The sequence below is a fragment of the Pholis gunnellus genome (genome assembly GCF_910591455.1).
Source record: "Pholis gunnellus genome assembly, chromosome: 24".
NCBI lineage: Eukaryota > Metazoa > Chordata > Actinopteri > Perciformes > Pholidae > Pholis > Pholis gunnellus.
Window position 1 is genome coordinate 4,200,983 of NC_136551.1, and position 15,023 is coordinate 4,216,005.

Sequence of the window (15,023 nt, forward strand, 5' to 3'; positions counted from 1 at the left end):
TGTCTTCCTGCTTGTGCATGGAAAATAAAAGCTGTTGGAGTTGAATTATGAATATTTTTGTCAATTTTATTGCTTGTCGATTGTGAATATTTTAAAAAATGTTCCCCAAAATATTTGATAGCTGCTGGAAAGTGCAATCAGAGGTAACTTTAACTAATTTAGTATCATTTATATTGATTTTATACACTATCAGTAGTTTACATCCAAACATATTAAATAGGAGAGTTCAATATTTTTAAATATCCTGATATTTGGGATTAAGATGTCCAAATTATACATATACATCTCATCTTAATAAGATACTGACTGGTTGCGGTGTCAAACTTTGTATTATTGTTTTTAAGATATTTAAGATAACCATGATATTGGCACCAAAATTGATTTATTCATCTTTTCTTTTTTTTTTTTTTTACAGTGTACATTATACAAAAATATAGAGTACCAAAAGTTCACAGTGTCCAAAAAGCAGTGTTAAGTCAAATCCACATCATATTATAATAGCACAGATGCATTTTGGGAGCACAACAAATCAATTTTAGGGATCCGTTGACGAAGGTCTTTAAATACAAAACACAACCTTTTTCTGTCACAGCACAGGGTGACACTTTAAAAATGAACATCCCCATTGTCCAGGCCAAATACAGACAAACATATTTGTACAGTTTACACACACACACATGTACTGTATACTCACCTATGTGAGTCAGCGCATGCAGCCACTTAATCGCAAGCACCCAGAGGTGGACACACATCATCATGGGCTGTTTGTTTCATGCTACATGACACCGCAGGTGGTGAGAAACGCCCAAATTCAGTTCTTGGTATTTACAATTTAGGAACTCAAGATATGCAATATACATTTTACAGCGTGGAGTAACTTAAATATTAGCAATCCTGTACGGAGTAATGAGCCTACTACTTTGGGCTGTTTTTTTTTTTAGCAGTGAAACTTGTAGAAATGTTATATTTTGTCTGTAATTTCTGAATAACTCCCAAGATGTTTTCCTGCAAAGAACAATATAATTTGTAACTAAAAACAGAGACGGTGTGCAAATACATTGGAGCACTTCAGTCAAATGTATTGACAGTCAAGCTTATTTAACATATATGGAGAACAACGACGCTAATGACTGACTGACCCCTAAATAAGCGTTGCCGAATTGGTCAAGCATAATGCCTTCATAATCCACAGAAATGTGAAAAACATATCTATACAAGCACCAGTGATGTTACCTCGTACACAACACACACAGGCCGCCGTTCACTCACATTCTACGAGCAACTATAGCAACTAGTTCACCTAACCTGCATGTTTTTGGACTGTGAGAGCCAAATAATGTGATTACACATTATTATTTGTATTCAGAAAAAAACATTGTTATAATCCAACATGCTTTTTAATTGAAAAGCCGTGTTATTTAGCATTTTGGCAGCCACTTCAGTAAACTATAAAAAAACAAAATGCAGACTTGAAACCGGCTTCAGCAAGTTAATCCATCACATTGCTGAGTTACCTTTGTGTTGCACGGCTCTGCAGCTGGGAACGTTGTGGCTGATTTATGGCGAGAGGCTCCGGAAACAGCTGTATAATATTTTTTGGTGATTTATGAAACAATAACCTTAATGTAACAACCTCCGGAAAATATGAGCGTGGCTGCCAAAACAAACATGCCCCATGTGTTTACAATATGAAATAATTACACACTAAAAAATAATTCATAAAATCTGCTGAGAGAAAAAGTCAACAAGCTTTTATGTTTCATAATGTACAAAGTGAGGAGTGTCGGGAATGTCCTCTTCAGTGTTGTTAAAGCAAATAAGCCAGAAATCTGTAAGTTCATTTCTCAGTGAGGGATGTTGTTTGTATCACAGATATCAGTCTGAACTGATGTCAACCCCACACGTATGTGTCCAATCAAATATTTTACAGTGTTAGTGAGTCCGCTGAACCCACCTGCTGAGAATGAGGAAAAGGGAAAATCCCCAAAAACGTTAACCGGCGGATGAGTCTCTTCTCAAGTCCAGCGGAAATCCAGACGCATGCATTGTCCATTAAGTCTACTGCACCTGAAGTGCCTGGATACCTGGGTCCTACCCTGCTCCCACAAACAGAGCACCTCAGGGTGGAGGAAGTAAGAGGAAAGGGGGCACCTGCACTGGAGGTGCTGGTTTTATGTGGAGAACGGATAAAAACACGGAGAGGTGAGGGCTGCTGAGCTCCTCTTGCGGTGGTAGAGGCTGTTCCTCTGAAGTTGTGTCATTGTGGCTTTGCCCACAAGACGCATCCCGAAATCTGAAACAACGAGGACTGTGGCTGACCCGACTACACGCGGCTCCTTGATGATGGTCGGCTCATTGTGTCGCCCCCTTTTTTCTTCTGCTTCAAACAAAAGAAGCCTCCGTGTTTTGAAGAATGGGAGAGAACAAGAAGCCTGCCAGCTTTTATTTAAAACAAAAAAACTAATTAGGACTAATGTCTATGAATATTTAAGCCTGTAGAAATGATACATTTAACAACGCATGCTGACTTTGTTCAATTTGTGAATGTACACATTATAATTACAAATAATTAGTCGCATATGGTGCACATGGTGCATGCTCTAAACCGTACAGTTCTTTGCATGCTGGAGCAACTCAAGCGTGAAAAGTTGAAGGTTCTGGAAAGAGATGCTTTTAAAGAATGTCATTGTTATTTCCCGTCGGCACTGAAACCGAAACGGTCTGCATGCACAAGTGTAATTCGGGTGAACCGAGTCTTCAAGATCTCATGAGAGTGTTTCTGTTGTTTACTGCGATCTCGACCAATAATCTATCAACATCTTGGTGCATTTTTTTGAACGAGGAAACACTTTGTGGTGGTGTTTGGGTGAGTGAAGAGGACTGGTTGGGGTTTTTTTTTTTAGAGCCTGACCTCCTCTCAGCTGTGCATGTAGGTCCTGCAGGGGGAGTCTGGGTGGAAGTCGTACTTGCCCAGGCCCGGAGGGTAGTAGGTGGTGGTGAACATGTTGCTGGAGGGCAGCGGGGAGGGGAAGTGGTTGCACGTCTCCTCGTTGACGTGGAGATTGTTCTTGTTTAGCGTCTGTAGTGAGGAGACACAAAGAAAGTCAGACAGGGGATCATCTTTTCCCTAAAGGTGACAGTACATAGAGTATATAACGGCACAATTCAGCCAGCCCACCTTAAACTCCATGGGGATGTACTTCTCATTCTTTGGCGTGGCGTTGCCCTGCTTGTTGTAGGTGAGGTGGTTGGGTGTGCTGGGGTGGATGACAGCCGACTCTGCTGACGGCCGGTTCAGTTGGTGGCAGTAGCTGTAGGCCAGTGCCGACAGCAGAGCTGCTACAAAGAAACTGGCTGAGCCCACGGCTACTAGCTGGAACAACGTAAAGGCTGGGAACAGAAGGGGAAGAGAGCAAAGAGACACGATGAGACAAATGCCACCCTGAGGCCCTGCAGCCAGTGAGGCAATCACACTGGGCCTTGATGTCACTATCTGGCTGCTATCTAACTTCCCCAATCTTTGCTCAATCCCATGTCGCACTGGGGAAAAAGCCCTCAAACAAAAGTCAATATGCTGCCAACTGTGTGGGCCACACCAGGTGAAGGAAAAAAAAGCCAATAACTTTGTAACCTTCAACATGTAGCAGCGCTAAGTTATTATTATCACAGAGACTTCGGTTTAGCCGAACTGACATTGATTTTTGTGGATGCAAGAGGAGACTGAAGGCTGAAATTCATGTGGGGGATTGAGGAGGTGTGTCCGAGCTGGGATCAAAGTATAACCATTTTGGGGAAAACCCCTCGTTTTCACTCACTTCCACAGCTCTGGTCCTCTTGTCCGGGTAAGATAACTGCAGAGCGACAGACAATCAGAAATGAAAACAGAGAGACGGGGGGAAAAAAAAACATAAATTGAGAGAAGTAAAATGACTGCAGCTCCAAAAGATGAAACAATAAAAAGACAAAGGCATCGCTGTTCTCGAGGAAGGCAGGATGCTGACATCTCCATTAAATAATCTTTTTTACATAGAGTGAACAAGTCAGCACTTACTGTGTCTGATTACACTTTTGTATCTGGATTTTTCCAGTTTATGTCTGCAGCAATTCACTACACGCAGCCAATTTGTTCCAGCAGTCTGTTCACTCGCGCATGTGCGTACCTGGCACCTCATGAGGCTGGCAAGGCCGGGACTGGGTGATGTTACCCTGGCAGAGACTGGCCTCGGCCTCCTGGTCCTCGTCGCAGCGACGGGTGCGATGCTGCAGACCCTCCTCATCACAGCCCCCCCACTCTACCCATTCACCCCAATCTGAGGGGACAGAAACAAAGAAAGCTTGAGATTGAAAAAGAGAAACTGTAACAAGAACGACAGTTGGTTTTCTGTCAATTTGTGCTTTTTTTTTTCATGCACGTCATATACAATAAACAAATCCTAAATTGAACACCATAACTGGCTGTTTTGGGATCTGTCTTTGCATCCTTATCTTCTTGTTTTATTCCCTGTGTCGGTGTGCAGGTTGAGAAATGTTGGCCACAGTGCTTTGGTCATCATCAGTCAACAGCCAGTCACAGTTCAGCCTCCTTGTGTGCCCGCAGGGCTTCCTTTGTTTATTGAACAAAAGCTCAGAATAGACGAGAGGTTGATTACACCAATTTGTTTTCCATCTCTTTTGTTTTTTAAAGACAAAGGGAATAAAGGTGCATGTCAATGACCAAACTTGAGGCAATTTCATCATCCGATTTTTTGTTGTGTGCGTTTGTTTTCTGACTTTCATCCAATGCATGCTGGGAAAGGCTCCAACAACCTCAACCCAAATATTGATTCCCCGCTTGCTGTGTGGAGGAGATTTCCCATCAGTGTCTATACAAACCACATTATTCAATCTAGGGAGACATGCTCAATCCTATGACTTATGTGAAGATTATTTTTGTCGTACTTTAAAATGCAAAAACAGCGGAAAAAGAAAGCTGCTTTTACATATAATCCATGAAGTGGCTTTAAATGTGCTGACTCGCCTTCACAGGCATGTGTGTGACAGAGCGCCTCTTCAGTGTGCAGGCCGATACAGATGTCTCCTCCGCTGGCAGGTGGTGGGTTGCTGCACGTCCGAGTCCGCTGGTAGTGTCCGCCGCCACAGCTGGACGAGCACTGGGACCAGGAGGACCAGCAGGACCAGGCTCCGCTCACTGGAACACACCCCGCATCATAAACTTTATTGAACATTTCCTGCTATTGTAATTACACTGGCCAGCCAGAGAGCGCCCTGTCACCTGGGCACGGTTGAGTGTTGCAGTCCTGATACTCCACCGGGGATCCTACGCAGGTGCTGGGGTTCGTCCTGCCCTCTGCGGTCGAGCAGCTGCGCTTCCGGGTTCGGAAGCCTCTGGAGCACTGCTGAGAACAGCTGGACCACGTTTCCCACAATCCCCAGCGCACACCTTGGGGCTGGGACAAAGTTCGCCCACTAGTCTTCACCAAGTCATCAACCAGAGCTGGAAGTACACAGAAACAGGAATTTACTTAGAATCCCTACGTTTGAAACCTCTGATTTTATCTTTTTATTGCCTCACTCAGCAAACAGGCAGCCTGTTATGAAACATTAATTAGTGAGGTGTAATCTGGGCCAGGTTATAAAAAAATGAGCTAGCTTTCCGTTACACCTGCCACACACACACACACACACACACACACACACACACACACACACACACAGGCATTCAGAATCAGAAATGATTTACACACGAATGAGGCTTTCAGTGTGGACAGCAGAAATATGAAAGACGTGACATTTACACCTTCTCAGCTACCTATTTTGGATTAAATACCTAAACTGACATGATTTTGTATCTTTTGTTTCTGTGTGAAAAAGATTCCTTGAAGCGAAAGGAAAGTGTTTTCCCGTGACGGTTCGATGATGTTTAATCAGTCTACTGATTGATGTCTGCATACAGTTTGGCTACATCCTGCTTTTGATGGGACCAGCTGTGTTTATTGTGGCAAACTGGGAGCTCTGCCACCAGCAGCACTCTGTAAAGCCCAATCAGATGCAGCGCTACTCAGCAGGTTTTAGTATATTTGACTGGTCTGTCGAGTTACACCAGGCTTGTTTCAGACTGGTGTAATCCAAAAATAAAGACTAATCTCAACCTAAAGTTTCCGCTACATCTCCCAGTACTCACAGTCAGTCTGGCAGGCTCCAGACCCGTCATTGGGGCAGAACCGGGTCTCCATCTTCTTCTTGCCCAGCTGGAGCTGCTGGGGGTCGGGGAGCAGCGCGCGGCAGGTGTACCTGAATCTCTGCTCTTGCCTGGACCCATCTTGGCTCACGTTGACCGGCATCCAGGGGGTCCAGGGGGTGTTGCGGCGCACCTCAGCGCAGGCCTCCAGGTTACAGGCCTTATACTCCTGGAGAACAGGAAGGAGGACGATGAAACAGCTACTTCTGTCTATTCTTCTGCAGGTTTTCTCCGTCTCCCGAAGGATCCTAAAGATTCAGTAATCCATTATGAACAGCTTGCAGAGACACACTGGCGCTGAACAACACAAATATTGCCGTTCTTTCTGGAGGGACTTTATTACGCGGCTAATTACTGTGTTTAATGGGACTCCTGGTGTTTGTGAAGAGGCAAAGCTTAAGGCGGCGTGGAGGGCTGCACCGCGCTGCAGACGCACAAGGACTTCTTCTGGTCGTGAGTTCTTAGAAACACAAGTGGCAGTGTTCACGCTCTCTTTGCGGCACTCGTCACCGCGGCTCGTTGATCAGGGCTCCTGTGAGGAAGGAGGTGGATTCTTGGAGGGGCAGCGTAAACCTGTGTGTGTGTGTGTTACACCCTCACTAGCAGGTAAAAAGAAGCAGCTGTGGCACTCGACAGATGAAAGGGCCAAGGGCCACGGCACAAACAAATTGGCCACAAAATTAGAGAGAGAAAAGGGAAAAGTCCCATAATCCATCTGGTTACAATTTACTGAGCACATTCATGCTCTCAAGGGGATTTATCTTTGATTGCTTTAAATAAATGTGACTAAACTAATTCATCCTGTTTGTAAGGGCCATTACTAATTAGTAATGAGAAACGGAAGAGAAGACTTAAAGATATTTATCTTACAGAACATACACAAATATTGACTGTAGATCAACCACATGAGTGCAGGTTTAGTAGAATGAGATTAAGATCATATTTCATTTCTAGCTGCGGCTGGTCACTCTAAGCTTTCTTTAAAGCTAAAGCCTCATTTCTTTAACAAGCAAGTACTACAGTACCATGGAACATCCAGGACAGCTGTTGCCATTCTCACAGGTTCTGGTCCTGGAGTGGACCCCCCCTCCACATTCGGCACTGCAGTGAGCCCAGGGGGCCCAGGCTGTCCACGCCACCGGCAGGGGACAGGGCTTCTTCTCATTGCACAGCCTGGAAACACAGTGACACCGGGCTCATTTCCATCCAAAGCGCCGATATTTTCTGACTCTGTCGTTCTACCTCCCGGGTGCAGAAAACTGACGCAAACGCGTTCCTTCTCACCTCTCCTCTCGACCCTGGCCGACACAGATTCGACCCCCGTGGCGAGGCGAGGGGTTGTTGCAGGACCGCTGCCTCACTTCAAATCCGATACCACAACTGCTGCTGCACTGGCCCCATGAAGACCAGGGAGTCCAGCCGCCATTCCTGAGGAACAGAATCGGGAATCCATTTGTTTTATTATTCTATTTTTATTCATCCAATGTATTAAGCCGTCAGCGGGTTAGAGTGACTGATCTGTGAAGTCGTGAGGATCTGCATCAAGAGGCTGCACCTGGAACAGTTTGCCACCTGGATGAGCGGGCCTCTGCACTGGACCCCGCCACACCGGGCCAGAGGGCCGTCGCACGAGCGGGACCGACACACGCAGCTGCTGACGGAGCCCTCGCCGTCGTTGTGGTTACAAGGCTGCCACGGCGCCCACGAACCAAAACCGCCATCCTGTGTCAGGTTCCTCACCTCCAGAGACGATTCAAGGGGATTAATGTCCACGTCACATGCACAACTACAGCTTGATGCTCCCATAATATTATGACTAAATATGCAGCTGTGTGATAAACAAACGCTGATTCATTAAATGGGAAATAGATTGTAGATTCTAAGAACTTCTCCTGAACTCTTGATAGAAAGCTAATGATGTATTTACAGTAAAGAGCAGCACAGCGGGCGAACTGGGTTTGTGTTTCTTACTGGGCACTCAGTGATGTTTTGGGTCCACTGGTTCATGTTGGAGCTCTCCTCGATGGTGGTGCAGCGCTTCTGTTTGTGGTCCCAGCCACAGTAAGGGTCCCGCGCTTCCATGCACTGACTGATATGAATGCAGACAACTAGTCAGTCATTAGTGCAGTTGCAGAACAGAACAGTCTTGGAGACTTTCTCTGTGTTAAAGGACTTCTATTGTGTGTCAAACAGAGCATGCTGGAAGGTTGTCACTAAATTCATTAAATGACCACCGATGTAATGTCGTGCAGAAATATGGACTGACAGTTCAGTAGCAGTTTCTCAGCAGGCAAAATGAACTGGGCTCTTAACATAATCATCTTTGTCAGCGTTTAAGCCTTTCAGACTTGGCCACCAGCACGTGTTTGTCTCTTTAACGGCACAAAGTTCATTAATCTTTCTGGTTCAAGTTGAGTTTGTACATTTGCCAGCAGCAGCAGCAGCGAACCTTTAAACTGAGCCGGCTCCCAGATTTAATAAAATGTACTAAATGGTCGTCCGCAGAAATAGGATTTCCATTTGCTTTATACTTTAAATATTCATACTGATTGTATCTGTGTTGTTATAATCCTTGGTCCCTCGTTTCCTTTTATTCTGATCAACTATCAAACAAAACTAGAGTCTGTCAATCGGCTTCTGATTATCTGAAAGCCTGAAATCTGAGTGAAAAATCTCTCTGGAAGCTGAAATCCTATGTGACGCTGCAGTTTTGAGGTGTCTATTGGATCGTACCTTTCAGATGGATAGCTGGAGCAGCGCTCCAATGGGATCTTCACCAGTTTGTCGTCGAGCCCAACAATCAAAGATCTGTCATTGTGAAGGATTTGCAGGCTCTTAATTGGTCCAATTTGCCCTTGAGGGAGGAGCCTGAGCTCCTCCAGGTAGCAGCCTTGGAGGCTTTTATTGGTTGTGGAGAGAGCCTTCAGGATGGTGCCATATTCTGATTGGACAAGATTAACAAGGAGGAACGTTCTTGGATAAAATGATCTATTCTTCATCTCATTTTACTATTCCTTTTAAATCAGTAATACAATTTTGCCCCAGTTGTCTACCGCCTCTCTCACCAGTGCCGATGTACATGACGTGGAAGAGGGCGTCTCGGCCCTGAACGATGTCCACCACCAGCTTGGAGAAGCGCAGGTTGTCCTGGGTGAGCAGAGGATTGACGGTGATGGGCTGCACCACATCGTTCATGAGGAAGAGCCGCTGGGCGTCCTGGAGGCTGCGCTCCGTCAGGTTCCCACCGGGGCCTCCCTCGTCCAGGGTGCCACACTGAGGGATGAGAGTCACGCGTTAAGAGCGTCGGCTGGTGGTTTTGAAACCTGGGAGCACAAGCTAGAAACACTGCGGCGTAACTGAGATCGTAAATGGATATATATATACGAAATAGCTTTGTCGGTATGAGGGCCTTTGTTCGGCAACAAATGGATGAATGTATTTAGTCAAACATCAATATCAGCAGCAGAAGGCCATTACTGACAGCGTAAGTATGTGTTAAATACATAAAAAACAAAACCATTGCATTTGAAATGCAGAGATTACAGAAACTGAAATGTCACCGCAATGTCCCTGCAGCCCAATTTTGCCAGCATTTCGTAGATGAGATGGGAAAAAAATGCCAAGCACTTATTGTCGTAGGCGCATTTGAAGGAGCCCAGCTAGAATTTTCCGCGTGCTACGCTGCAAGAAGCTATCACTGTACTCTGTACTACACCAAGATGAAATGAAATGTCAGTCGTGGAGGGAAGGCTGGGAAATAATGGAAGGACAAAACTTTCACATCTGCCATAATCAAGTTGTCAGAGGAGAACAGCTCTCTGGATCCAGTTTGTCTAAATGTGTGAATTACCTGAAAATTGGGTATGGGGTTGGGCGTGGAGAGCCAGGCAGTGCGGGGGTTCTCCTGGTAGCGAAAGGGTCCGTTGAAGGCCTGGGTGATGGAGCTCAGATTGAAGGCACAGACAGCAGACGCTGATATGCTGTTCCTGAAGGAGGAAGAGGACGTGATCACAGGCAGATGTCAGTGAGGAAAAAAGCAAGATTGAGAGAAAGAGAATGGTATATAAGCATCAGTCTTCAAACATCTGTATCAGTTAAACTCTAGTGTATTGAAGAGGAGTGTTTAGTTGTGTGGTTAATGAACGCTACTCACACATTCGTGGTGAAGATGCCGTAGATCAGGTCCTGCTCTGGTAAGTAAAAAGTGCTCTGCAGCTCGTTGTAGTAAAAGGGGATTTCTCCCGAACGTGAGCAGTTGAGTCGGGCCTTCATGAAGGTGGTCCAGGTGTCCTCCAAAAGGAAACGTCCGCCCATGTCGTTCTTACAAACCCGGGCCACGCGAGAGAACACTATCTTGCCGCAGTCGTTTTCAACCGCGGTTTCCCTCAAGAAGAAGTAGGCGAACCGTCCAATCTCATAAACGGACACGAAGTGAGGCTCTGAAAGACAGACGAGAGGAGGGAAAAAGGGGAAAGACGTGGGAGATGTGACACCCACGAACAGAGAGACGGGTCGATCGGAGATCAAAGCAGGACAATTCTTTACCGTTGAGCCACTTGGAGTTGTACTGGGCGGTGCGCAGTGGCGGCATGTTCCCCAGGCTCCTGTAGATGACGGGGTCCCGTCCCGAGAAGTCGATCACCGTGGCGGCGTACAGCTCGCCTCGCTCTGTTACCATGGCGGTGGAGTTGTGGCGCGGGTCATAGGGACACCGGGCGACGCCGTTCACCGTGTCCAACACCTGACTGAAGTTACCAATCTGAGAGGAAGGCAAACAGGTGGAAACACAACTGAATTCACCACCAACGAACTGCACTGTGGGTTGAAAAAGGATTAATTTACAAAATGTTTGTGGAGAAAATGATCATCACATCTCCTGATGATAAACTGTTGTACCAACCTGCCTGGTTCCACAGACCGGGGTGAAAGCGTTGGTCCCACACGTAAAGAGCGTCCTCCCACTTATCAACAGCACCCGGATGTAGTTTTGACACTCCTCCTGCAGACCCAACACGGCACAATCTCTCAGTTCCGATGGTCGTCAACAAAACGTGATTTCAGACGACATTTTGAAAAGAGTCGTCAAAGACTTCTGTCTCATATGACGCTACACACTACCTCAGTCTTCCCTTTGCTCTGACAAGAGCGCTTTGTGTCGTCATCGGGTGCCCATTCTGTCGCCTGGGGGGACAAAACAACAAATATTTCGCTTTGTTAACAACCAAATGATCGTTAACTGCAACTCAGCACAGGCAGGAGTTCAGCAACACTTCGTGCAACATGTAATATGGAAATATGGAAACACACATGAAACATTTGGGCAAAATGTAAAGAAACAGTTAAACTAATACACTAATAAATCTGTAAAAAACAACAAAGAGTGTAGCCTTTAAAACCACCATGTGTCATGTAGACACTTACAGTAGATTAGATTAAATATAATTTATTTCAAACATGTAACAAATAAGAAAACAAAAGAAGAATAACCAATAAAATAGCAAATTCTACATGAATTAAATAAATAAATATGTTCAAAAAGGAGTAGGCAGTTATACAACCCAAATAACTTAAATAACTAACTTCATGTTTATTACATTTACACATAAATAATCATCTCAATATGTAAATAATTCAACAAAAAACATAAAAGCTGAATTTCAGCCATTCAAGTAAAAAATGAATTTTTAAATATTGATTGTAATATGTGATTTTTTTAAATAGCATCTAAAACATTTTAAACATTTCAATCCATTTAAAATGATAACAGTGTGAGCTCTTGGCTAACGTTACCTGTATGAGCGAGGCGTTGCTCAAACTCAGTCTGAAGAGGAAGTTTCTGTAAAAAGAATGCAAATGATCAAACCTCATCATCTCCGTTGTATATTGGCAACACATGTTGACTGGATGCTGTTTGAGCTTTGGTCTGCTGTCAGCTGTTTGTCACCTTGCTCCCACAATGAGCTGGTTTCTGCTCAGGTCCAGGGCCAGCTGGGAGAAATCCTTCACTCCTGGATGGGAGAACTCTGACATCCACGGCCTCAACGCTGGACAGGAGAAGAAGAAGAAGAAGAGGAAGAGGAGACATGAAAGAAGGGGGGAAAGCAGTGCAGAGCCATAAGATGAAGTGCGTGGGAACTCTTTCTCCACCAAATGCTACCTGGCTCACGGCTCCGGCTTCAGTTAAGCCCTCTGTGTTTTCACTGATGTGTCACATTTCTCTCCGGTGACTCACCCGATCCTGCAGCTCTTGACAGCTCCGAAATCGCCCATGAGCCTTTTCAACCACACAGCCTGAGGCTTCGACTTTACAGACAAAGGATTTGATTTCAAAAATTGGTGCAGAATATAATTAAGAGTCAGGAGGTCTGTAATTTGACTTTTATTGCGGTCGATTTTATATCAATCCAGTCTCTGTACTTTTATTTGCCCGGAGCGTTGTGACTCTGCTTTCGGAAAGGTTCTGCATGAATAAAGCGTATTATTATAACATATTAAATTAAATGGACATGGTTTAAAACCTCTGCCCAGGCGGGACAACAGCTAACCTAAAACTGAACAATAAACGAGCTGCTGGCTGTTTTTCATAAACCACATAAAGTGCAACAAACGCATCCTGGCATCCAAATGAATGCTGGTTGCTTCTATTGTGGGAGAAATGTATCCAAAACAATAACAGCACGGTTTGCCAGCCGAACACTTTGAGCTGAATGGAAGCTGACATCCTGTCAAAAATAATAGCATCAAAAGGCCCTTTCACAGTTGTTAGACAGCTGAAGAAGAACATTTAATGAGGTCATACCGTGAATGAACATATGAACTTCACATAATTATCTCTATTTTAAACACAATCTGTTATCTTCAGTGGGTGTGAGGTCACATGACCTCCTCATGAACGTGGACACCCGTCTGTGTGTGTAACTGTCGGGAGAGGAAGGGCCGGCGTTGACGCACCCACCTTGGTAAGAGACGACAGGATGCTCCTTTCTGCTGCAGTCTGCCGGTGTGACGTGAGGCTGCTGGGACAGACACACAGACGAACAGAGGACCAGCACGAGGCCACAGGGGGAGAGGGCCCGCGCCCCCCACCCTGACGTAAACATGGTTACAACCACATCCAGTCTTCTATCTGGTCCTCAGGAAACACCTGGTGGAAGAAGGAGGAGGAGACGTCTGTCGATTTAAGCGTGAAACAGTACTTTACATTTCTGCACACCCTTCCTCCGCCTCTGTCCGCCTGTCCATCAATCCAAATTAGTTTTGCCAGCCCCCCCCCCCCCCCCCCCCGCCCTCTGCCTGTCTGCTCTGGGTGTCCAGCCCATCGGTGTCAGCGGGACTCGGTCACGGCTAATTCACCTCAAAAGGCCAGAGCCGCCAATCTCTCTAATGCCGACTCTCAGACCACGAGGGTGCCATCGACGGGGATCTCTCTGACTGAGCAGACCCATTCACAGACGAGACTGGGCCCAGAGCCAAACAAGAGGGGGGGGGGGGGGACTTTGAACTGGGAGCCACATGAAGGGTCTTTGTGTCAACATCAAAATCCATTTATGTACATCAAATCTGCTCCAAGACGATGATCTGATGATGATGACCACGGGCCCAGAGTGTCAAATGGCACAAACATGCTAAAAACCAATAAGCTGATGATTTCGTCTGTCTGCTTGTGGACCTTTGAGGACGTACTCTCATACAGTCGGTCACCATGTCAAACAACCTGCAGTGAATCTGAGAAGTTCCCTCAGTGACGCCAAATAACTCCCACAACGAGGCCAACAGGTAGAACACAGCTGACAAACGGAGCTCTTTTCTCGCCACCGTGTGAACATACGGACATCCGCCGCCAACTTTGCCATTATTTTTAGTACGAGATACACACAGAAGGGGATGTCATGATGTCTGTTTTTTTTTTTTACCTGGGATGGAAAACAGTTGTGGTCAAACCAAAGAAACTATCTTTCACATTTTAAAACCCTCGAGGAAATGTTTTGGAGATCGCTTTTGATCACAAACCTGAAAAAGGTTTTATTTCCTGAAGAAAATGTACATTCGTACTGTAGCAGTCCTGAATCTCTGACCGAACTATCGGCGGTTGGAATGCATTGTGGGTAATGTAGGCAAGGATTAAGAATGCCTGGAATCCAAGAAGACGACGATGATCCTGTTTTCAAACTGTCCATCGTGAGTCCTACTTCCGTATTGTTTTGAGCCCTCGTGTCACTCAAAGCAATAAGGATGAACTAGTTTAGACTTGTATAGTCTTCCAACCCTTTAAAATGTCACATTATTCTTCTAAAATACAGTTTAGCAGGTTTGCTAAGCTCCGCCCGCTCTCTCCGTTAACCCCTCGACTGGTGTCACTGCAGCTCTGGAGAATGGAGGCGGTGAATGTCTGCCTGTCTGCCTGCTCACCAGGAGGACTGAATGGAGGCAGAGGTTCTCCCGACCTGCTGGGTCTCACATTGCTGCCTAATGAAGCGACGGGAGCAGAGCCTTCACCGCTGGCCTCGCCTTTTGTCCTGCGGCCGCGCTCCTCTCGCCGGGCCAGTGAGAGGCCTACAGTGTCTCTGGGACTTGTCCATTCAGCGCGATGAGGGGGAGCAGCAGCAGACGTCAGTGAGATTCATCAACACTTCTGTGAAGGTTTGGTTAAGTTTAGTCAACTAAAAAAGCCAGCTTACGTGATTTGACCTTTGAGGACAGCCTTTAGAGTTTGGCCACAAGAGGTCGCTTAACAGGAAAATGTAAACATAGGCCTTTTTACTTTATCGGTGATGTACACACTATA

At 45.7% G+C, this 15,023-nt stretch overlaps 1 protein-coding gene across 1 annotated transcript; it reads right to left on the minus strand.

Moving 5' to 3' along the window:
* Nucleotides 1–2,917: 2,917 nt before the first annotated feature.
* LOC306715490 (semaphorin-5B-like) lies at nucleotides 2,918–13,338 on the minus strand (the record flags this gene model as incomplete). Its single annotated transcript, XM_079185879.1, has 21 exons — nucleotides 2,918–3,079; nucleotides 3,179–3,390; nucleotides 3,816–3,851; nucleotides 4,161–4,310; nucleotides 5,018–5,188; nucleotides 5,273–5,494; nucleotides 6,182–6,407; nucleotides 7,264–7,411; nucleotides 7,523–7,666; nucleotides 7,794–7,978; nucleotides 8,210–8,327; nucleotides 8,972–9,179; nucleotides 9,304–9,511; nucleotides 10,089–10,224; nucleotides 10,392–10,677; nucleotides 10,784–10,997; nucleotides 11,139–11,237; nucleotides 11,357–11,419; nucleotides 12,029–12,074; nucleotides 12,183–12,282; nucleotides 13,194–13,338. 21 exons carry the CDS (start codon nucleotides 13,336–13,338, stop codon nucleotides 2,918–2,920), a joined length of 3,279 nt encoding a protein of 1,092 aa, XP_079042005.1.
* Between the last annotated feature and the right edge of the window lie 1,685 nt (nucleotides 13,339–15,023).